This window comes from Colius striatus, chromosome 1 (assembly GCF_028858725.1).
Source record: "Colius striatus isolate bColStr4 chromosome 1, bColStr4.1.hap1, whole genome shotgun sequence".
NCBI classification, from domain to species: domain Eukaryota; kingdom Metazoa; phylum Chordata; class Aves; order Coliiformes; family Coliidae; genus Colius; species Colius striatus.
In genome coordinates, this window is record NC_084759.1 from 203,967,313 (window position 1) to 203,989,796 (window position 22,484).

Genomic DNA, 22,484 nt, shown 5'->3' on the forward strand with positions numbered 1-22,484 from the left:
TGGCCAGCACTTGCTGTGGATGCTGAAACTCTCTTACCCCCTAGTGGAAGCTTTTCTCAGTCCTGAGGATTTGATGTAGCCGTTTTGCTCTCTGAAGGATCAGACCTCCACGCTAAACATCTATTTGACGTTTCCATAGCATTTAAAACATCACAGCATCTCCCTCTTACTGTGTAGTAGCTTGCCTTATTCTCTATTTGTTTTCAGGGAGTTGTTTACCAAATCTGTGTTGTCTTGTGGGGTTTTTTTAATCATATTACAACCAACTTTCTAGTTTGGTGTTTCTCTGCAAACGAATAGATGTCAACTTTGTCAAGCTTAAGGCACTACTTAAATATGGTTCCTACACAATTGCTTAGATAGGTCAAAGAGTTTATGTAAGTTGCTCCTCATCTTAGGCCCTTATTAAATGTGGGGGATATATATTTTTTTATATATTACTTTTTTGTAGATGTTCTGCATTTCAAACAGTCTCAAGAAGAGATGGATTTACAACTGAGGGAAGCCTGAAATTGCTTGACTTGAATTCGGTTTTGATTGCAGTTGCTGCAGAGAAATCCTATTCTTACTATCAAGAGTGGGGGAAAAAAAAACCCCACAGAGGCACTGAACTTTGGTGGCATTTCCCTCCTTCATTATTTAAATGATAATTTCAGCTTCAGGAAATCGAGCATAAACTAGATATAAAATTCATTTATTTTCCAACATTTCAGGAGGAGGGATGGGACTTCCATAGACAAGTTTCATATGCCTTTTATATCAATGGTAATAGAGCAACTGTATTCCTCATGATTATAATAATTTTCATTTCAATGAGCCTGAGGTATTAATGTTCTGAAGATTTGAATCCTTTTCCTTTTTCTCTCTAAAAACCCGGCACGGTCTCGAATGTTCAAAGCAGCAGATAGGCTTGCAAAGACATTTCCACACACATTAGCATTACTGATGAAATTTAAATGGCTCTCCTGCCAGAAATGTCTCAGATATACCATGAATTTAATCCTTTTGGGTCAATGAGTTTTAGTCCTTGACCATGCAAGCAAAGACACTATGTGATACTTCTCAAAAATGAATGATATTTAGTCTCTAATTGTCTTTTTGTTCTCAGTTTCCTTATTGGGTGACTTTTAGTCCTCATTAGTCTTTTAAAAACTTCCTTGTGGTTTGTAGCTAAAAGAAGGTATGTAGTTGTTACTGCCAGCATTGTTCCCTGCTTTTTCTTTTTCTCCCTGCTCTGCCACCAATTTACTTACAAACTGGATTAATTTTCCTTTTAAACTTCGTGGCAAAATTAGGGGTCAAAATTAGTCAGATTTGTGCTGAGGAAGCCTCTGAAGGCTCTGCCTCCTGCTTCTCTGTACAACCACCAACAGGGATTTTGTCAACAGAACTCTGAATTATCTAAATGTGTTTCAGTTTCTGATGAAGTTTATGTAAGAAGTTGTGTTTTTTTAAAGAAATGTTTGGGCTTTTTGACTTTACTAAAAGTACTACAATTGTAGAAAGCCAAATGCTGCTTAGAAATGGTTTTAATTGGTGTTTATTCATTTCCTGGCCTACCAAATGAGAAGAGTGTGAAGTATGAAACTGAAACCTGTTACAGGTGGCCTTCAAAATACTGTTTTGTGTGTTCTTAAACAGCAATGTTGAGTGATTTATTAACATAGGGCTTGTTTTCTAGGCTTTGTGTGCAGTTTGCAGTTAATTACAGGGAAGAATTTGGAAAATACAAGAGTTCTGAGAATTTTTCATGCCAAAATCTTGATCGAAGGCCAGGAACCTTTACCAGCCTTTGTAAACTGACCCAGAAAGAGAAATGAGACAAACAGGATCTGTAAACAAAGATCACGTGTCCCTCACAAATACATTTTGGAAGGATGGTTGCCTAGGGAAACAGGAAATGGGGAATTATACAACAAACAAAAAAGGGCTGCCAGACAAATTTGCTGACCTTTTTTCGGGGAATTATGATGAAAACTGCTGGAATCCTCAGTATTTCATCATATTTCTAGATCTGAAGGTGGAGCAGGAGAATAGCTTGGTAATTATATACCACAGCTATTTATAAAATACAAAAAGCTTCCTTGACATCTTTATCCTAAAGGAAGTAATGAAGGTAATCCCGAGTTCATATTGAATTTTTTGGTTTCCCAGCTTCTGCAATTAAGATTTTTGGAACCAACACTTCCTTTCATGAAATAACAACAAAATCACTCTGTTCATATCTACAAGGGTCATCTAGCTCGTATCTTTAGGCAGTTGAATCCTCATTTCTGAGCTCCCAAACAGCTCTGCCCTAGGAAACAGAAGCTCTTGGGATGACCTTTCTGCTTTCAGAATTTGCATTTGTCCTTAGCAGTGAAGAAGTCACTCTCTGCATGGTTTCTCCTTCTCCCTCTCACTCTGCTTTGAGAGGCCATGTGCAAGAAGCAAATTTTTTGCCTGATGACTTAAAACCATAGAGTCATCACAGAATGGTAGGGGTTGGAAAGGACCTTTAGAGATCACCCAATCCAACTCCCTGCAGAAGCAGGTCGCACCTAGATCAGGTCACACAGGAACGTGTCCAGGTGGGTCTTGAAGACCTCCAAGGAAGGAGCCTCCCTGGGCAGCCTGGGCCAGGGCTCCCTCACTGAAACAGTTTTTCCTTATGTTTAAATGGAACTTTTTGTGTTCCAGCTTCACCCCATCACCCCTTCTCCTGTTGCTAGAGACCATAGAAAAAAGTGCTGCCCCAACCTCCTGACACCCACCATTGAGATATTTGTAATTATTAATGAAATCCCCCCTCAGTCTTCTCCAGACTAAACAGCCCCAGGTCCCTCATAAGGAGGATACTCTAGTGCCCTGATCATCTTGGTGGCCCTGCACTGGCCTCTCTCCAGCAGTTCCTTGTCCCTCTTGAGCTGAGGAGCCCAGAACTGGACAAAGGACTCCAGATGAGACCTCAGCAGAGCAGAATAGAGGGGGAGCAGAACCTCCTCGACCTGCTGCCCACACTCTTCTTGATGCATCCCAGGATGCCATTGGCTTCTTGGCCACAAGGGCACATTACTGGCTCATGGTCAGTTTATTATCAATCAGGACTCTCAGATCTCTCTCTGCAGAGTTGCTCTCCAGCAGGTCAATCCCCAGCCTGTCCTGGTGCATGAGGTTGTTCCTTCCCAGCTGCAGACTCTGCACTTGTCCTTGTTGAACCTCATGAGGTTTGTGCCTCTGATTCTGATTTGGGCCTTTTCAGTTTTAAGTTGTAATAAATAGTGAGATGGGTGCAGAGGGGAGCTCATAAAACATGCCATCTTGGAATTGCTCAGACCCTTGGGCTTGATTTTATGTGAAAGATGAAGAGGTGAAAGTAATTAAAAAGAAGAAAATGGGGAAACTAAGTAGTGAGGTTTAACTTCAGATGCTGTTTATTCCAGAGTGCTGAAGAGGTAGTTATGTGAAATCTCACGCTTATGTCTCATGGATACTTCAACATCTGCCAAATTGCCGTGGGAGGGAAATGGTTTTGTCTGATGTTTGGGATCCTTCCCTCTATCTTCTGTTGTTTTTAGTGTGTAACTTTATTTTTTTTGTCAGTTCCAATGACAGGTTTCACTCAAAGGGCTACCATTGATCCAGAACTGAATGAAATCCATGTCTTGTCAGGGCTCAGTAAAGACAAGGAGAAGCGGGAAGAGAACGTAAGGAATTCCTTCTGGATTTATGACATCGTGAGGAACAGCTGGTAAGTCGATGGAAATGCTGCTATTTCTAAAACCCACACTAACTTCCTTTAGAAGTCAGTCCTACACAATCCTATCTCCCAGGTAACTCCAACCCCTTATAACCATGAAAGGTAGTGTTGCAGACAGCTGAGTTCCTGAAAGGCACCTCTTTTTTCCCTGTAGTCTTTAGAGACACCATGGCAATAAACAAAATGAGGGAGAGAAAACAGATGAACTTCTTTGTTGGAGGAAGGTGGAGGGGATGAGGGAAAGCAAGCCACTAAAAGAAGTTTTTCCTGTAGGAAATGTTACAAGCCAGGATTCATCATCGTTGCAGCAGATGTACTCAAGTGTGAGTTAATAATAGTGTACAGGATACTACTTATTAGAAACTAAGGAAATTGATCTCCTGTATGAATGATGTCGGAGAGGCCTTTATGTTAGATCTCTCTTCAGGTAACTTCTAGATCCAGAATTCTGGAAAAATATCTAGCTGCTGTGTTGTAGTTGGCAGCTGATTGCCACTGTCCTTTTCCAGAGCTGGCAGCGTGTTTGTGTTCAAAGTCTTTTCTAATGTGGGGCCAATCACTGTCAAAGATGTGAATGTTGTAACTGAAAACCTATTTTTAAGAAAACAGCTTCTGTCTGCTTGGAAGTCGTTGGTTGAAGTAGTAGCTTTGCTACAGTCTGTGACCTGTAGCTCTACTGTGTCCTCATGAACACCTCCAAGATGGTCGTGTTCATAATGAAAAATCCTTCATGTGACAATTCTGCTGGCAAGTTCTGCAGCATCTAAAGACACTCCCAAAGCTCATGGCATAAAACCTTCTAGATTTTTTTTCCTGTTTGGCTTGCAATTGAGGACTGTGTTCAGCCAAGACGACCTTCTGTGATTGTGGATGGGATTCTTGCAGAGCTAAGAATAAATATGAGGATAATATATAGAGAAGTAAGAAAATCTTTGGTGTTACACACCAAGCAGTTCAAATTGACATATGTACCTTGCAGCCTTTCAGTAACTTTTTTCTCCTTCCTGTAGATGCTACTAATTATTACTTACTGCCTTCTGTTTCAGGTCTTGTGTCTATAAGAATGACCAAGCAGCAAAAGAGAATCCAGGTAAAAGCCTTCAGGAGGAGGAGCCTTGCCCAAGGTTTGCCCATCAGTTGGTGTACGATGAGTTGCACAAGGTATGAGAGTCCCCACAATCCCATTGCTCTTCTGATGTAGTTGTGTCTTCAAAGATGGTACAATGAATACAGCTCTTCCTGTAGTGTTACTGTGCTGGGTGACTTTCATTTAACTTATTGCCATCTTTTGAGATAGGGTGCTAAGCCACTGTTTATGTCATGATAGCTTCTAGATGAAATCAAATAAACTAAACCTCTTTTGAAGTTGTCAAGCAGTTCCATCCTATCTGTTCTCACTCTTGAGGACATTTGAAGCTTCATTCATTATCCTACGGGACTTAATCTCACAACCTGTTAGTGACTAAATGGTCACAGATGGTTATCAAAATTTGTGGGAGAAAGTGTGTTTGGATAAGCTAATGACTGTTAAGAATCTGCTCTAACAGAGGTGTCTTGCTTTGCCCTGTGTCTTAAGAGCACCATCTGACTTTAATGGACACATTCATGTTTGAATAGACTTTAAACTCTTCATAGTGTGTAGACTGCTCAGGAAACTTGGGACTTGTTAACTGCTAAAGCACAAACACATGAATTAGGTTACCATAACTCCATTAACTTATGGATTTAAGTTAGTGACACTCAACCTTTCACAGATATTTTGCAATTAAAATAACCATTTCCTAGAACTCATTTCTAGTCTGAAACAGTCTGATGAAAAAAGATCAATATCCTCTAGTCTTATCATTCCATGGGATGTTAATCAAATTGGGGAAACCCAGCTAGCCCAAAAGTTTGGGGCTAAGGTTTTTTTAAGGAGGAATAGGTGCATCTTCTGTATGGAGAACTTGTTCATCCTCAATGACAGACTGTAAATACTGTTCTGCATTTAATAGCTTACTTATAAGTTTAAGGTGCCATGAGATTTGAGAGTACTATTTTATAAGTTACTGTGAAGGTTAAATCATGGCAGTTGCCCAGCTTTATCTGAAGAGCTATTTGATGTGCTTGTTTTGAAGAGTCTTATTTTTAGAAACCTCCATTTAAATGACCTTTCTAAAACTCTTCTGATGAAAATGAGAGCCTTCAACAGTGAGAGATGCAGAATACATTGTTTTGAGCGATTATTTTTAAAGCTGTGAAGAAAGGTAACTTGCTGGACTTCTGGAACCTCAGTATTTAGGGACCCTTTAAAATCAGCAGTTCAGGGCCTGAAATACCAAAGGATATGAAGGAGGGAAAAAAAGTTAAGAAACAAACAGTCCTTTTCTGACACTTCCACTGATGTTGGGATTTGCCCGTCTGGAAATCCAACTTTCCATTTCCTAGGTGTTGTATCCTGAAGCTATCAGAATGAACAAAAATAGAGTTTTGCAGCCAAATGTATGTAATATTTCTATGATTGGTGTCTCAGGATTGCCAGAAACTTTTTGCAAGACAAGATTGGTGTTTCCCTCAGTTGTTCTTAACATTTTTGTTTCATTCTATATTCAGTCAACTCTTTCCTTTGTGCCCAGGTAGTTTGAAAGTCTTGCAGTTAGGCTACTGCATTGAGGTGACACAAATCTCTTAATTTGAGTTACAGAGAACAATATTTCTGTGTTGTGTGGAAAGGCAGATTTCACAGAATCATTCTATGATTCTATTAATTTAATCTGCCTTTCCAGAGACCACAGAAATATTGTTCTCTGTAACTCTGTCTATAGACAATGGGATATGTGAGGACAGGCCAGTTGGTCATCTCTCAAGATTACTCTGGCATGGGCTTGTTGTCACTTTGAGCATGTCCCATTCATTTTGCCAGCAGGGAAGGTAATGTTCTTTAATTCAAGGAGAAGGCTTCTTGCCTGAACTGTGGTGCTTTAGTAGTGTGGCTTTGCCAACTTAGTCCACCAAGTCCCTTTTCTCTGAGTCTTCCTAACAAGCATAAACAATTCTTATTCAAAGAAAATAATGTGATTGCTGGAATCATCTCACAATTTGTATGGGAGTCATCTGCTCATCCTCAATTTAGAGAAGGGCTTAATACAGGTTCCTTAATTTAGCCCCTCTCATGACAATGATAATTGGGAGTCTTTGAGGACAAGATTGTAGAAGAGTTTGGCAACTAACTTTGCCTCAAACCCTTTGAGCAAAAAGGGTTGGCTCAAATCTTTGTTTTCTGCTCACATCTCACCTACTTAACAATATATCATGCTCATAGGTTTTTCCTAAAGAAAGACACCACAGGGTGTGTCTGTGATGCTCCCAGGTTTTGCCTAAGGAAAGAGATTGCGTGGTTTGTGGATGTTTGTTTAGAAATATCTCAGGAATCTGCTAGAGAGAGGTTCTAACAGTGCAGCTTCTTGCATTATCTTAAAATGTAGGCAGTTTAAGAGAACTTTCTTCATCTCCTAGGGGACAAAGTAAGGCTAATAATAAGATAGAACAGCTTGTTTAAAAGGCAGAGTTTTCTCCCTCCAGAGGAAACCTCTCTGAAGATGCTGACACAGTAAATAGTCTTTGTTTAATGGATATACACAAACACTCAACTTCTTGCTCTGCCTCTCATTTGCTTAGGTTCATTACTTGTTTGGAGGGAATCCTGGGAAGTCCTGCTCTCCAAAGATGAGATTAGATGATTTCTGGTCTCTGAAGCTCTGTCGACCTTCAAAGGAATACCTGCTAAGACACTGCAAATACCTCATAAGAAAGCACAGGTATGGAAACAAAAGGTGGTTTGTCATTTTCTTTTCCAAAGTGTGTCTCTTATTAACAGAAAACCAAGTTGCTAAAACTTGAATGTCTTGTAAATTGTTTTGGGAACAGTTTCTTCATTGGGTATGTGCTGGGCTGCAGGTTTCTTGATTGCTTTTAATTAAAAATTAATTATAAAGCAGTGGGACAGGGCTGTGAAATGAACTTCATTCTGGTTTTACTGTGTTGTTCTAAAACTAGAAAACTCTGGCTATTGTGTGGGGACTTGTGGTGAATTTTTAGATTCCCTTTTCACTCTGCTCATCAACATGTGTTTTGGTACTGTCACCTCCCAAGGAAATGGGGTATGTTTCTGAAACACTGTGCTAGGAGATAGTAACAGCTCTCAAAGATGCTAATGAAGTCTGGGGGCTGGATGCCTTTGCACATCTGAGACTCAACTGTGGTGAGGTCGTCAGAGTTTCTCATGCAGAATCACTTGGAAGATCTCGCTTGTGCAGAATTGAGCTACGCTGTGATGCTTCTTGCACTCTGGATGTTTCAGAGCCGCCCTATATTTGTTATTTAAGGCAACAGCTTTTCAAAATGAGGCTTATGGTGTTGCCTTAGGCTAGAAATTGCAGCAGCTACACAGCCTTTTAAGACCCAGCAAATTATTTGAAGCCAATAAATAGCTCTTTCAGTGTTCTTGGTGAGAATACTTTGTTATCAGGTTCTGCCAAGAGACTGATGGTGTTTCACTTCTGAGGCAGCAAGCAAATTGCTGTACTTGAGTCAAAATCACTGCAACTGGATGAGACTCTTTGCAGATTAGCCACACAATAGATGTGAATACCTATAAATAAAAGTCTTGTCCAGTAAGTCTGGGAGGTTTATTAAACCCACATGTGATTGTACGCAAATGCAGCCGTAAGGCCTCTGGAGACAGCTCGGGAATACTTGGTTTTACTTGCTTAAATTGCACTCAGAGGAAACGTTGCTGCATATTGTCTGGCACAAATTTGGGGTTTATGTACCATGCTCCCATTTACTGAGGTCCATATGAGGGAGCCAAACATGACCTGCCAGAAGAGCCAAGGCGTCAGTGGTTCTGCTTATTTAAGGTACTTCAGCTCAATGTCATCTGAGAAAATCTGTGTGACTGTTTGGAGGAAATTATGCTTAATTACAAAATCACAGAATGGTAGGGGTTGGAAAGGACCTCTAGAGATCACATAGTCCAACCCCCCTGCTAAAGCAGGTTCACCTAGATGAAGTTGCACAGGAACTTGTTCAGGGGGGTTTGGAAACCTCCCAAGAAGGAGCCTCCACACCTTCCCTGGGCAGACTGGGCCAGGGCTCCCTCACCTCACAGTTAAGAAGTTTTTCCTTAAGTTTAAGTGGAACTTTTTGTGTTCCAGCTTTTGTCCGTTAGCCCTTGTCCTATCACTGGCCACTACAGAAAAAGAGTTGCCCCATCCTCCTAATATCCACCACTTAAATACTTGTAAGTATTTATGAGATTCCCCCCTCAATCCTCTCCAAGCTGAACAGCCCCAGGTCCCGCAGCCTTTCCTTATAAGGAAGATGCTCCAGTCCCCTGATCATCTTGGTGACCCTGCACTGGCCTCTCTCCAGCGATTCCTTGTCCCTCTTGAGCTGGGGAGCCCAGAATGGGACACAGGACTCCAGATGGGGCTTCACCAGGGCAGAGTAGAGGAGGGGGGAACCTCCCTCAACCTGCTTCCCATGCCCCCTGATGCCCCTGAGGATGCTATTGGCCTTCTTGCCCATGAGGACACATTAATTACCAAAGTGTCACATACATCAGGTAACAGTCATAGTCTTTGTGCTTCATGCAGTGGCTAAATGATTTACATCTTTAGGCAGTTTATAAATTTGGGCTACAAATGTCCACCACAGCATACATGGCCAAGCAGATGACTCAAATGGAAAAAAACCCAACAGGATGAAATCTATTCCATGTGATTTCTTTCCCTTTGACAAGCTATACCCTCTTAATGATAACTGAAATACATTATAAATAAAATACTATGTTCCTGTAAAGCAGATAAATAACTGAGAACATGGTTTTTAGAGTCCTCATCTCTAGAATCCAGATTTGTCTGTGCTGTTTGCCTGGGAAGGCTTAATGCTGTGCCTTGGTGATTCAGAAGACGACAAACCGAGTGTGATACCACACTCGGCGGATAGGTGATGGGAGAAAAAGGTGATTGTAAACCTCATCCTTTCTAGGCTTATGCACCCAACTCAGTGCTGCAGGGAAATAGCTCAGCTCACTGAGGGTACTGTGCCCAAAATTATTTTCTAAGAGCTTTATTAACTTCTTTGGGGAATTCACAGAAGTGAGAGTTTCAGTTTGTTAGAAAATAATGGTGGTGGCTCATGTCACTTGAACATTCATGTGCTGTTTCCGAAGGTGGGATACTAAGGCATGGTGAATCCAGGGGGTTTTCACCCTCAACATGCCCTTTTCTGTTGTCTGATAGAACCAGAGTGTTCTCCATCCCTGTATTTTTGGCTACTGGCTGCCCAGATGGGTTGTGGAGTCTTCTTCTCTGGGGACATTCCAAACCCACCTGGATGAGTTCCTATGTGTCCTACTCTAGGTGGTTGTGCTCTGGCAGGGGGGGTTGGACTTGGATGATCTTTCGAGATCCCTTCCAACCCTTGAGATTCTGTGCAGTCAGGAATGTAAAAATCCCTGGGGCTGAAGTTCTCAGAATTGTGTCAGAGCTGTGTTCCTCACATGATGTGCTACTCATCCCTTACTCTGTGGAAAACGAGCTGTCCTAAGTGTCTTTGATGTATGTATGAAGTAGTTACTGTCCATATGCCTTGGAATATTTTTAGTAAGATTGGAATACTTTTGCCCTTGTAACTCCCTTACACCCCCTCAAAACCTTCCTCCAAGTTTCAGTCTGACTTGAAAGCGTATTCTCCAGCCAATACAAGTCTGAGCTGTCGTTACCGAATATTGGGCTGAAGGATTTATTAGATGGGTTTTGCACTTCCTGAAAGTCGCAGCACATAGTCCTGAAGGAAATGGCCATGCTCAAGTTTTCTATTTCTTCTTTGCAGGTTTGAAGAAAAAGCTCAGACTGACCCTCTTAGTGCACTGAAGTACCTGCAGAATGATTTGTTTGTAACTGTGGATCACTCAGACCCCGAGGAGACAAAAGAGGTAAGGATGAACGATCCTTGACTTAGTTATAAAGAAATGTGAACTGTGCTCTCATGGGAGAGTTTTGAGCCTCTTAAACTTTGTTTTTCTTCAGCTTGATAAAGCTCTGCAGGTGCATGACACTTCACTAGCCCATATATTTCTCCACACTAAAGATCACGACGCTTTAGAAACAGTCATTTTACAACTGTGGTTCCAGATAAAACAGCTTTTGTGCTCAGAACAGTGAAGACTGGGCCTTTGTTTTAATTCCAACGTAGGGGTGTGTATTTTGGGAGCTTTAATTGAAATGTAAACTCTCTGAAATGTCACGAGCCTGTAGCTGGTGTGCAGTACAAAGTGAACAGAAACTTCTTCAAGCTGCCTTTTGGCTTGTCAGTATGAACTAGCTCTGGGGGAGGGGAAAAAGGGTTTTATCTCTAGATGATAAGTATTTCTGGAAGCAGATTGTCTATGTACATTGCTTGCTAACCTTAAAATCATACTTCCTCTGCCTTTTTGAGTGTTATCCCGTAGGCATGTTGTTTTGTTTGTTCCAGGGATTTGTTCCCATTTCCTGTTTTGGTTCCTTTCCCCTGGAACGTGTCGCTTCACAGAAAGGATTAAAGAAATAGTGAGAAGTGTCAGATAAGGTGGTTGATTTTTACTCTGCCCTTTATTTTCCCCATGGAACTTGGGGCAACCGGCTCAGATGTACAAGAGTTCAGCTTCTGGTGGGTAGATGAGGAAGAATAGACCATGGTTATCACTCTGTTCTTATGGTAGTGACAAGAAGTGATTCAACAGCTCCGTCTAAAAAATTGTGGTAGAATGGGCATTGTTCCTCCATACTGAGGCTTTGGATGAAATCACTTAATCTAGTGGTTGCAAGTTGTTACTTTAGGTGAAGAAGAGATCATTATACAGACATTAAAAGGTTTTGTGGGAGAACACGCTTCTTGCACGTGCACGGTGTAGAAATGTAGGGTCAGAAGGATTATAAAATCCTCATATCCGGATCTTGGAGCAGATCACATTTGTCATAAATTCTGGTTAGCTGAACACCTGACCCTATAAAACATTTAAATGCTGTGCCTGTAAGTTCTCTGTTAAATGGGTTCTCATTTAAATTCTCCCATAGCAAGTAGTTTCACATCCTTTCTAGTCATTTCTAGCATAGGAAAGACAACAGAGAGTCCTTTTCTTCAGGTAGAAAGGAGATTTCTTTTTCTCCTAAGCAGCATGGTTCAAGGGGCTCAGCTTGATTATGCCCTGCATGGCAACACCTTCCTCTTCCTATTAGAACCTGTAGTAACTAGTAGCATATAACAACTATTCTGATGCTCCCTTGTCCCTCCCATCCACTGCGAGGCCATAGGTTGTGTTTTCTGATCCCCCTTTTTCCCCATGTCACTCCTGAGTGCTGGTAGCCCCATTGTGCCTTTGTTGGTCATGTCTCTCTCTGGACAGTTACTCCTGAAGAGATGTTGCATCTTACATCTGTCAGTGCCTCTTTATTGCCTGAACAGAAAGCATTTGTGCTGTCATCAGCAAGTTCCTCTCCTTTTAGTTCACACTGTCACCACCAGAACAAAGGAACTGTGGTAAAGGATGCACGTTGTGCACATCTGGCATAGAAATCCTTTCGTATTCTACATATGACTTTCCCAGTTCAGTGTGTAGTGTTTAACTTATCCACCTTGTAAGAGTAAAGAACTAACCAGGCTGCAAAGGCTCCTTTGAAATTCTTGGGGAAAAGGAGTAGCTGTATCATACAATGCAGAAACAGAATTACATGTTTAAGAAAGAAAGGATCCCTTTTCATAGAGTATATTCGTGATCTGCACATTAATCATCACAGAATCTCATGGACTGGAAGGGACCTCGATAGATCATCCAGTCCAACCCCCCTGTCAGAGCAGGACCATCTAGAGGAGTTCTCACAAACTCATCCAGGTGGGCTTTGAATGTACCAGAGAAGGAGACTCCACAGCCCATCTGGGCAGCCCCTTCCAGTGCTCCCTCACACCCATGATCTGCCGTGTGAGCTTAGGTAGCTCAGTTCAGCTGAGGGAATTTATTATGAACCCTTTCTCTGCAGGCCTAACACCTGACTGGAACAAAATTCAGTAGCTTCTATCCCATTCTGTTGGTCCAAAAAAGTTTTAACTTCTAAAGCTTTTTTTGCAGTGGAGCAGATCTGCCGGGTACATGGCACAGAGCCAGCTGCTGCACTGGTACTGACTGGGTGTTATTTCCAATTGACGTCAATTTACCTTCCAGTTATCACATTGAGTTGGCTTTTTGCTCTGGTGTTGCATCTTCCAATAGCTCATGTGCCTTCCAAAGGACTGACGCAGGCTGGTTTGGATTCCATTTCAAATTTCAAGCACCAGTTTGCTTGTGGATCCCAGCCCAGACACCTACACGCTCTCTCTTTATTTGTGCTTGAGCTGGTCTTACTCAATATCAAAGGCTGTTTATCTGATCAGCTTGCTCTGTGCTGGTTGCAGCCATTGATTGTTGGGAGGTTCCTTAGAGTGGCAAATCTTATGAGAATTGGTTTCTGCTTGTTTATTCCCTTTCTCTAGGGCAGCTGTTAGATATGGGAAGGACCGGGCTTGAATAGGTTTACCCCCAACTTCATGCTCTGGTTCTCTGTATGGTTTCATGGTTTATGGATTGTGATATGGGTAATGTTATGGAATATAACAAGCAGAATTTCCCTTTGAGGTAAAGCTTACTTCCTTTATAATTGAAGTAATTTCTTCTAGCTTAGTTAGGCAAGTCTCTTCAGCTGTTTTCAGTTGGATGCCAAAGAAAATAAACAGACTGTTCTCGAAACTTACTTTGGCGTTGGTAACCAGTTTTGTTTAAAGTAGCATGAATGATTGATAGTAGGAACATAGCCCCAGATTTTCATTGCTTTGTTGTGAGTTTTGGGGATGTTAATGGGATTACAATTTGGATTTTTCTTTTAAAGAATATTTTAAAGTGAAGTAGATGCAAGGAACAAGTATCTCATGGGTGCTTGTTTTAGTAGCCACAGGCTGTGTGCCAGCTCTGTCTCTGCTGTTGCCCACAAAAAGCAGATCCAGTTCTTTTTTTCACTGTGATTCTGCTTGGAATCACTTAAACCTCTTCAGTTAGCTCAGTGCTTTCTGATCAGCAAATCTTTACAGGCTGTGAATTAATAGCTCTGACACTGTATGTAAGGGAGGGTCGATCCGCAGAGCACATGGGAGTTTGTCTGTGTATTCTAGATCATGGAGACATTAAAGTTCCATGAAAGACTGGCATTTGATGTAAAAAAACTCTGGTGGTGTGGATGTTTTTCATATGCACAGAGATGGGCAATTTGGTGGTAGCTTACAGCCAGAGGCTTTGAAGATAAAAGGATGGTTGAAATGGAAAAATCAGAACTGATCACAAGGAAAATCCAAGTGCTATAAAAGCACAAAGCCATCAGTAGATCACATACAAGACTAAACATGTTGTCCCTTCAACACTGAAGAAATCATACCCAGAACTTAGCTGCTGCTTAGTGGGCTGCAGAAGAAATCAAAATGATACAAAATATGGCCAGTGCTCTCCAAGTAAAGGAGAGGGAGGTGATTTTGTACACTGAGACTGAGATCCAGCTTCTAGTGAAGCTCAAACCCATGATCGCTGTAAAACAGATACAAAGTGCAAGTAAAACTTGCAGTATGTTTTTCTTGGAGCATGGTAGGAGAAAGAGCAAGGACCTGCAGGCCAATTTGAGGCCTGACTAGCTTGTAGACTGAGGCTGGAGGCCCCTGTTCAAGGCTGCTTCATACTTTCCAGTCTTGAGACCTTGTCTGTTAATAAATTTGCCAGATAAAGCCAGCAGGACTTCTTTGAGTGTGCATTAGACTGTTATTTCTGGGAAAATTGAAGCCCAAATGGGAAAAAATAGTTCTAAGAAGGAGCTAAGAAAAGCGTGCTTCTCTTATTCATGTCCTGCTGTGATTCTTTGTAAAGCCTCAGAGTCTTAAGTGCTGCAGGAGCAGAGGCGTTGGAGCCAAGGAGCCTTTAGAAAAACAGTGTTCAGCTTTCCCAACTTCAGCTAGTGATGGCTCCATCCTCAAAGAATTTGAACCTCTCTCTGCTTCTTTGAGCCTACACTACGAGGCACCATCCCACCAGAACAGGTCAAAGCTGAGAAGCTGTTCTGCGCTGTGATCTGAGCACTCGCTATACAGACATTACAGAGGAGGGATTCTGTCTGATTCCTGTAGCCTGCTGGGTATCCCAAACAGAGTTACTCATTCCCCCTCAGTATTAACCATTTAGTTTGCCCAAAAACCAGAGGCATGCAGCAAAAATACTAAAACTTGCAGGATGGCTTGTTTTAACTGTAGGTGTAGAAACCTCACTGAAGTACACACAATTGATAAATGATGTTGGAAACGTGGAGGCTGTAAGCTGGAAAATGCCACTATTAATATTGCCCATGTAGTCCTCATTTAGCCTCTCTCTGAATGTGGTTGATTATATTAACCTTATATTAGTTAACCAGATATATTTATCTCTAAGGAACCTCTGCCTCAGTTCAGAAGGTGGATTGAATCTCCAAGAGAGAGAAGTTAATTGTATAACGAAGGGAACTGTTGTCTTTTGAATGGAGGCTTAATTTGGAATGGATGAAGCCAATGAGCCAGAGGGGCTATCGGAGGAAAATGGGTGGTGGTGTGATTAAAGCAGTTGGATGCTTCTGCTGATAATTGAATTCTGGTCCTGCCTCTCTTAACAGAGTTGCTATGTGACGTTAAGCAAATCGTTTTTCCTAGACAGTCATTGAGTCTTTCGTTCTGGTACCTGATGGAGAGATCTGAGGTGTGATTTGCTTGAGGGTTTTGCTCTTCTGGCTGCAAGAGAATTCAGAAGCTGCTGCTTAATAATATGTATGTTTAAAATCAGGTTTTGGTCATTTCAACTTGAAGCTCTGTATGTTATGATAACAATATGGTAGAAAAACTGATGAAGAAAGGAATTCTTTCTTTAGAACAGAGCATGAGCTTCATGAGGACAGTTCTGCACTGAATACAGGCTGTGCATGGTGGTCTTGAGTAAGCAAGACCTGTCCTATGCACTGGAAAAAAGTAGGGGTCCTTTGGGAGAACATCATACCATTAGCTGCCATTGTCATTCAGCTGCAGAGGGAATCAGCTGAGGTTCAGTGCTATCTGTAACTGATGTTCTTAACTTCCATACTGGACTTTTCTGTCAGAAAGTGCTTTTAAAATGACACATAAAATATCATGTCAAACCAACCAACCAACAGATCTCAAGGTTAACTGAGGTACAGTGTCATCAGTGAAGGAGGAGGCAAAATAGTCCTTCCCCATAAAGCTGGGAGGAGACTCCTAACCCTGAAAATCCATCACACCTAGTGCAGGTGAGGCTGGAATACTTGGCAGAGGGTCTTTTCAATGGAATTTTGGTCTCATTTCAACGAGTTGCTGGCTGGATCCTGCTGTTACGGTCTCTTAGGTGGTCACTCTGAGCTCCAGCCTCAAGCATGGCTTGCTGTCTGGTTCCAGCAGGATGGCCATTGGTGTTGCTGGGGAGCCTCTCAAAGTGTGTGGCACCCAATTTGTCCCAGCATCACCAGCCTCATGTGCCACCAGGCAGCTGGCAGCAGGCTCATAAAGCAAATTGTGAGGATGGGAAAGATGGCCAGGATATGGCATTTGCCATCAGAAGCAGCACAGAATTAGCTACTGGTTTTATTGGAACTTTAGGAGCTATTTATGCTGGGCATCTGTTTAAGTACATTGCTGACTTGGAGCCAACTCTTGGGAGAGCTCACTTCACACTAGCAGTGAAATACACGAGTAGCATTGCAGTCCTTTTTGATTTCATATACCACACCTCACACTGAAGAGGGTACTTCAACACCCTCTTCCCCTTGTGCTGCAGTTTGCCAATCCTGTGTCTTTCTAACCTGATCTTAAATACCTGCAGTGCTAGTTTCATGTGATAGCCTCCCCAGGAGATGCAAACTTATTCCAACATGCTACAGGCCTTATTTTAGGCTCTTTTTTTTCTTGATATCACATTGAAGCCAGTGTTACTGAAGTGCTTTTGTGCCTGCTTGTAGATTTACCTTTTTCTAGTGGCCTTCTACACTTGTGACTTTTTGCAGTTTTGTCCTTGGACAAAAGAGTGGAGGCTCTGCAACCCTGACTTGGTTGAACTTTCTCAGGGAACTTGTTTTTCAGACCACTTGGGCTTTTTTCTAGTGCTTTCCTCATGTTCTTAATTGATACAGGTCATCCACAAGTGGTTGCCTTGCTGCAAATGAGACTTCTGAGCTTTATTAAGAGCAAGAGTACTTGATTTGAAGGTCCTTCTCTTTTTCATGCATCTTCTATGCATTTATCATTCTTGCAATGGGATGATACCCATCTGTTACAACTCCCAAATGTGTGTTTGCAGAACCTGTGTACCCCAGCCTGGTTCATACAGGTGATTTTTTTCCTGTTTATGTTGATTTGCACCTGACCCTAGTGAAATGCAGCTTGATCCATCATAAGCTGGATGAAATGGAGGAGCAGTCTGAAGCCTGTCTGCTGCCGTGCTGACAGTCTGTCTGAGCGTGGTGTGAAGTCTGTGGACTCAGTGAACGTGTCCTGTTCTCTCAAGCAGGTTGTCACTGAAAACCCAGAGTGATGCTGACCCTGGGGCACAGATGAATCACTTCTGATTCATGGCTCCATTTTTAATGTCAAACCATTGGTGGCTACCCACAGAAAACTTGTTTGACCTATTTGCCGTTCCCTGTTCTCTTAATCTAGGTAACACCTCCATCATTTGCCCTAAAGATCACATAAAAGCACCAGAAGTCCTATGAAAAGCAAAATGGACCATGTCTATTGCCAAGTGCAGTCCGTAGGGCCTGCTGCCCTGCTGTAGAAGAAATCAGATTGATGTGATATGACTTGTTGCCAAACCCACATTGGCTGCTGCTCGTCACCTTCTCCACTCCTAGATGTCTGCAAATTGTCTTGTGTTCCCATTTTTCCTTGAAATTGAAATTAAACTGGAGATGTCATTCCTGGCTTCTCTTCCCATTCCATCCCTTGAACATATTTGCTTCTCTTCTGCTTCGGTTGGGGTTTTTTTCCCTTCCCCCCTCCCCCCTTCTTTCCTTCAGACTGCGTGCTATAAAGACACACAGACAGGAGACAAAAAGATTGCAAGCCTTTAAGGGATCAGCTCATTCTTTAAGGAAACCTGACACAGCACTAAGCTTTGCCACAATGTAGGTAACTGAAAACAGCAGCCAGGGGCAGAGGAAGAGACTGTGTTCACTGTAAGATGTTAAGGGAGATTAAAACTGCCAATCTGTTACTTAAAACGTTTTTCCTCCTGATTCTGATGTTCCCAATAAAAAGAGCTGCTTTTTTATTAAAGTTAAAAAGATCTGAGCTTCTCTGGCAGTTCAGAAAGGTTGTTGCCATTTAAAGCTTTCTCTGTGTTCAAGAAGTTCATGCTGTTACCCTGGTTTTATGCCATCTATCCCTTGCTCACTGAGACTGTAACACCTTCATCCCTGGGAACGCTGGTGCATGGAAGACTCAACTGTATTTCTGCCCTGTGATATCTGCCAGAGGGGCAAAAAAGGATACAGAGGAGAAAAAAATCAGGGCTTAGAGCTTCCAGTCAAGTACCTTTCATTGCATCAACGCTGCTCTGATTCTGGGAAAAACCACCCAACTTGCTCTGCCAAGGTGACAAATTGTATTGCTTGTATAGACGTGTCTGCTGCTGTTATTGGGACGGACGGCACAGTCGTTCTAAGGGCCGTGCAAAGAAAACTCAGCAACTCTAAAGCCACTTGGACATCTGTGAACCTTTTGGGATTATTTTTTTTCCTGTGCAGCTAATAACATTTTTTTTTCTTTGTCTCTTCACCTCTGCTACAGTTTCAGCTTCTCGCCTCAGCATTATTTAAGTCTGGCTCGGATTTCACCACTCTTGGTGAGTATTGTGTATCAGAACTATACTGTGTTCCCTCCAATCATTACTCTTAGTTTTCTGTCAAGTGTTATAGTTCCTATGAACTTTGTAGGCCCTTTGCAGTTTGAATATGCAAAGTGCCACTACATAAATAATCTCTCCAACGTCTACAATGACCAGTGTCCAATGCTTCAAGCCAGTATGTCACCAGTGGTTTTAAACCCATGCCTCCTGGGATCATTTCGTGTCTCTTATTACATCTGATGCTTCACTGTTACCCAAATAAACAGAAGCTTTGGTTGGAATAAAGCACCTCCTGTCATGTCACTTTGGAATCTCACAGCATGGCTACGGCTCTGTTTGCTGTGATAACTGCAATTCCTGGAGTAGTTTGGTTCGCTCTGTTCTTTACAAAACTAGTTCTTTGGGCACAATGTCAAGAGCGAAGAAAACAGTGGCGTGTGGGGCTGGAAACAGGAGGCCTGAGCCAAAGCCGTAATTCGTTTCACCCTTCTGTCCAGTTAACTCTTTTAATCAGCTGAGAGATTAATCCTGGGCAAGCTATAGGAAGTTTATAGGCATAACATACATTCTTGTCATGATGTGTTGTCCTCAAGTTACCGGCCTCTCACTTGGAGCGTGGATGACTTTGGCTTTTGATGAGCGTGTAATTCCCAATCCAAGGAATGAAGGGAGGGAAAAAGCCCCCTGCACTGTCAGCCCTGCTGCATGAGGAAGCTCTGCTGAGCTTGTGTGGTTTGGAGGATATTACCTAGATGATGCTATAAGATTTTTTTTTTCTTCAAGGAAGGAACCCCAGGTTTCAGAAAGTTGTTTTTTCCCTTAGTTTTAAGATTAATTAGTTCTCTCCCCAGCAGAAGGCTTTGCTCAGAGGTTGGTTTTGCAGATAGGAGGATATGTACAGTCAAGTGATGCTTCTAAAGTAAAACAAAAAACCCAAGCCCTCCTTGATTTGATTAACATGGTTGACTTTGATTAACTGAAGAGCGAGTTCACTGAATTAAAAAGCATTCCTCTGAGATACCAGGGATTGAAGTCATACAAAGCAGAGGAAATCGTTGTGCACCCGCTCTATTGTTCTTGCTGGTGATGGTTTAAGTATGGGAATCTGGATAAACAATCCTTCTGCAGACTGTGAATCCTCCCCTGTTGGGAGGCAACACTTCACAAACCCAGTTTGCAGAACACCCTTGTGCCAAGAGGCAGCCTGGGTCCACGGTGTAAGGCCAGTGACTCTGATTTGGGACTCCTACCATCAGCAGAGCTGGTCTCAAGAACAACTGCAAGCAGTGCGAGTACCGGTCCTCGTTAAGCCAGCAGTGATAATGAGGAAAGCCTGAGGACAGAAGAAATGAGGCACCAAATAAAAATAGCTACAGAGATTTTTGTTTTCTGGGACATCAGAGCAGTCCCCTGAGGACTTTTTGCATCCCCTTTTTCTTCAGGACATGTCAGTGAGCTCGACAGCCGCTCACTTGTTGCTTTTTATGGCCTTTTGATTGCAGCGTTGGCTTGGGGTGATGTGATCTCTGTGTGGACACACACGTGGTAGCAGCACAGAGAGCTGGCAGCCTGGTTGAAGCAGTTAACCTGTCCAAAATGGACAACTATCAATATTCCCCAGCCAAACTGTGTGTTTCAAGTAGTGAGCATTGATTTGCTTTCCCCCCCCCTTCTTCCTCCCCCAGGATTTTCAGACGTTGACCACACGTACGCCCAGAGAACTCAGCTGTTTGATACACTAGTCAACTTCTTCCCAGACAACATGACCCCTCCTAAAGGCAACCTGGTGGACCTCATCACGCTGTAACGCAGCAGCAGCTGGACACGAGGAAGAGAGGGGCAAAGCATCCACTTTCAGTATTTTAAATCTTTTGGTTTTTTACTGCATTGATTGACTGCTGGGATGAAGTAACATAATAACCCCTTAAGTGTTTGAAAGGGGTTTTATACTTGTATGGTGAATTCCCTGAAGCTTTTCCCTTGGAGTAGGTTAATAAAATGTAACTGACGTACTTCTGAGTAAATACATATATATATTTTTTCTGACTCTGGATTTTGGGTTGGCAAATGTCAGATGAAAAGGGATGGGGACAGAAAAACAAATAAAACCCAGTCATGCAGTGATCTTTTTTTGCCTGCAAGAGAAAAATTACAATGTTGTGCATTGTCTGGAACTCCAGATGATGGGTTTTATTTGGGGGGTTGTGAGAGAGCAAGGGGGAGGTTGTTGGTTGCTCATTTGTAGCTAGTCATGATTTGTTGCTTTATCCTACAACTCCATCCTCAGCAGCTGGATAACATGGTGGCAGGACACTGGGACACGTTGAGGTAATAGTAATAATATATGTGTGTGTGTATGTGTGTGTGTCAAGCCTCGTGAGGGCAGTGTGTTGTGTGAAGGGGAGCACGGGTTGCAAACTGTCTCTCCCTGTCCCAGAATCGGGCTGACAGAAGTGTCTAATTGCATCTGATACCTGATCTGTACCTGAATACCTACACACCCGTCTTCTCTTCTCTGGAGCCTTCCACTTAAAACCTGGCAGGCAAGTGGCAACCTCAGAGAAGCCACGGGCAAAGGGGAGTGCAGGCAGCACCTGCACAGGCCCCTCTTCAGGGATCTTTCTCTTTTCCCTGCTGTGCTCTTCTGATGAGAAAACCCACACAGGTCCTCACAGAGCCTGGCAGAACTGGGTCTTCCACCACACACACCCCCAACCTCTGTAACCTGACTCTGGGCTTGGGTGTAGGATTTCTGAAGCAGATTGTCTCTGTTTCTGTGCACCTATGCTTCTGTGTGCGTTTGTCAGTGTGTAAATGTCAAGAGGATTGCTCCCAACAGCTTGTCTCCTTCCTGTGTGCTGCAGCTCACTCTGAAATGCATTTTAGACCTAGATCTGAATGTGAGGGAGGCCTTTTTAGCATAAATCTCTTTGAAAGCAAGCTGATGCATATGTATAGAAAATATATTCTTCCTCCTGAAAGCCTTCTTTATAAATGAGGTGGGGGTTTGGTGCCCCACTGTGAAGTGGGATGAAGGAGACGTTAGAAACTTGTTGTGTTTGGTGTCAGTGAGCGCTCAGTCCAAACTGGCAGGTGTAAATATTTGTATGAGACTGCAAAGCTTTATGTCCAGAAATGTTGATGCCAGGAGACTGTTGTTGCACCCACTGTGGCCCCTGTTGAACTCGATGGAAGTCTTGTGTGTGCAAAGATGATTTGGACTCTTGAAATAAAAGAGTTAGTGAAGTGTGTTTCTCAGAGCTCGAGTGTCTGCTTGCTTCGATCGCATCCCGTCGCCTCTCTGTCTCTTCTCTGTGTGGCTTTTGTAGTCCTGGTACGTTAGAAATAAGTTTTAAAACTCATACTAGTGTTGAATCACTTAGAAAGGAACAATATGTTAGAGCCTAGGCTTTGCTTTGTCTTCAGGGAGGACTGTACAAATATAAGGGTTTTGAGTAACCTGTAACTTGAGACTTTAGACGTTGTGTGTTTGAGCGGATGGCAAATCAGATGTCTGTGGAAGAATCCACTTGGTACCCAGTGCAGTAAATGACATCTGATTCAATTGTTTCTTTGAAACTTGGCTTTTTTTACCTTCCAGTAGAAAGTTGTGCATCACTGCTAGGCTTTACCATGTGCTACCTTAGCTGACTTTTTAACCAGTTAGAGCTTATGTGGTGGATGTGGATACCAGCAGCAACTTACTGGGGGAATATTCCAACTGAGGTGTTGTTTCCAGTGAGGTTGAACTGAGCACATTTAATGCAACCAGCCAAA

At 42.5% G+C, this 22,484-nt stretch overlaps 1 protein-coding gene across 1 annotated transcript in view; it reads left to right on the forward strand.

The window, feature by feature from the left end:
* Positions 1-21,958, forward strand: part of MKLN1 (muskelin 1) — a 103,389-nt gene extending 81,431 nt beyond the window's left edge. Inside the window, exons 13-18 of the mRNA XM_062020277.1 lie at positions 3,583-3,730; positions 4,786-4,900; positions 7,397-7,536; positions 10,616-10,718; positions 18,650-18,704; positions 20,393-21,958. Of these exons, the coding sequence (XP_061876261.1) occupies positions 3,583-3,730; positions 4,786-4,900; positions 7,397-7,536; positions 10,616-10,718; positions 18,650-18,704; positions 20,393-20,514 (683 nt within the window). The 3' untranslated portion in view covers positions 20,515-21,958. The remainder of the gene's footprint in view (positions 1-3,582; positions 3,731-4,785; positions 4,901-7,396; positions 7,537-10,615; positions 10,719-18,649; positions 18,705-20,392) is intronic.
* The last annotated feature ends 526 nt before the right edge of the window (positions 21,959-22,484 follow it).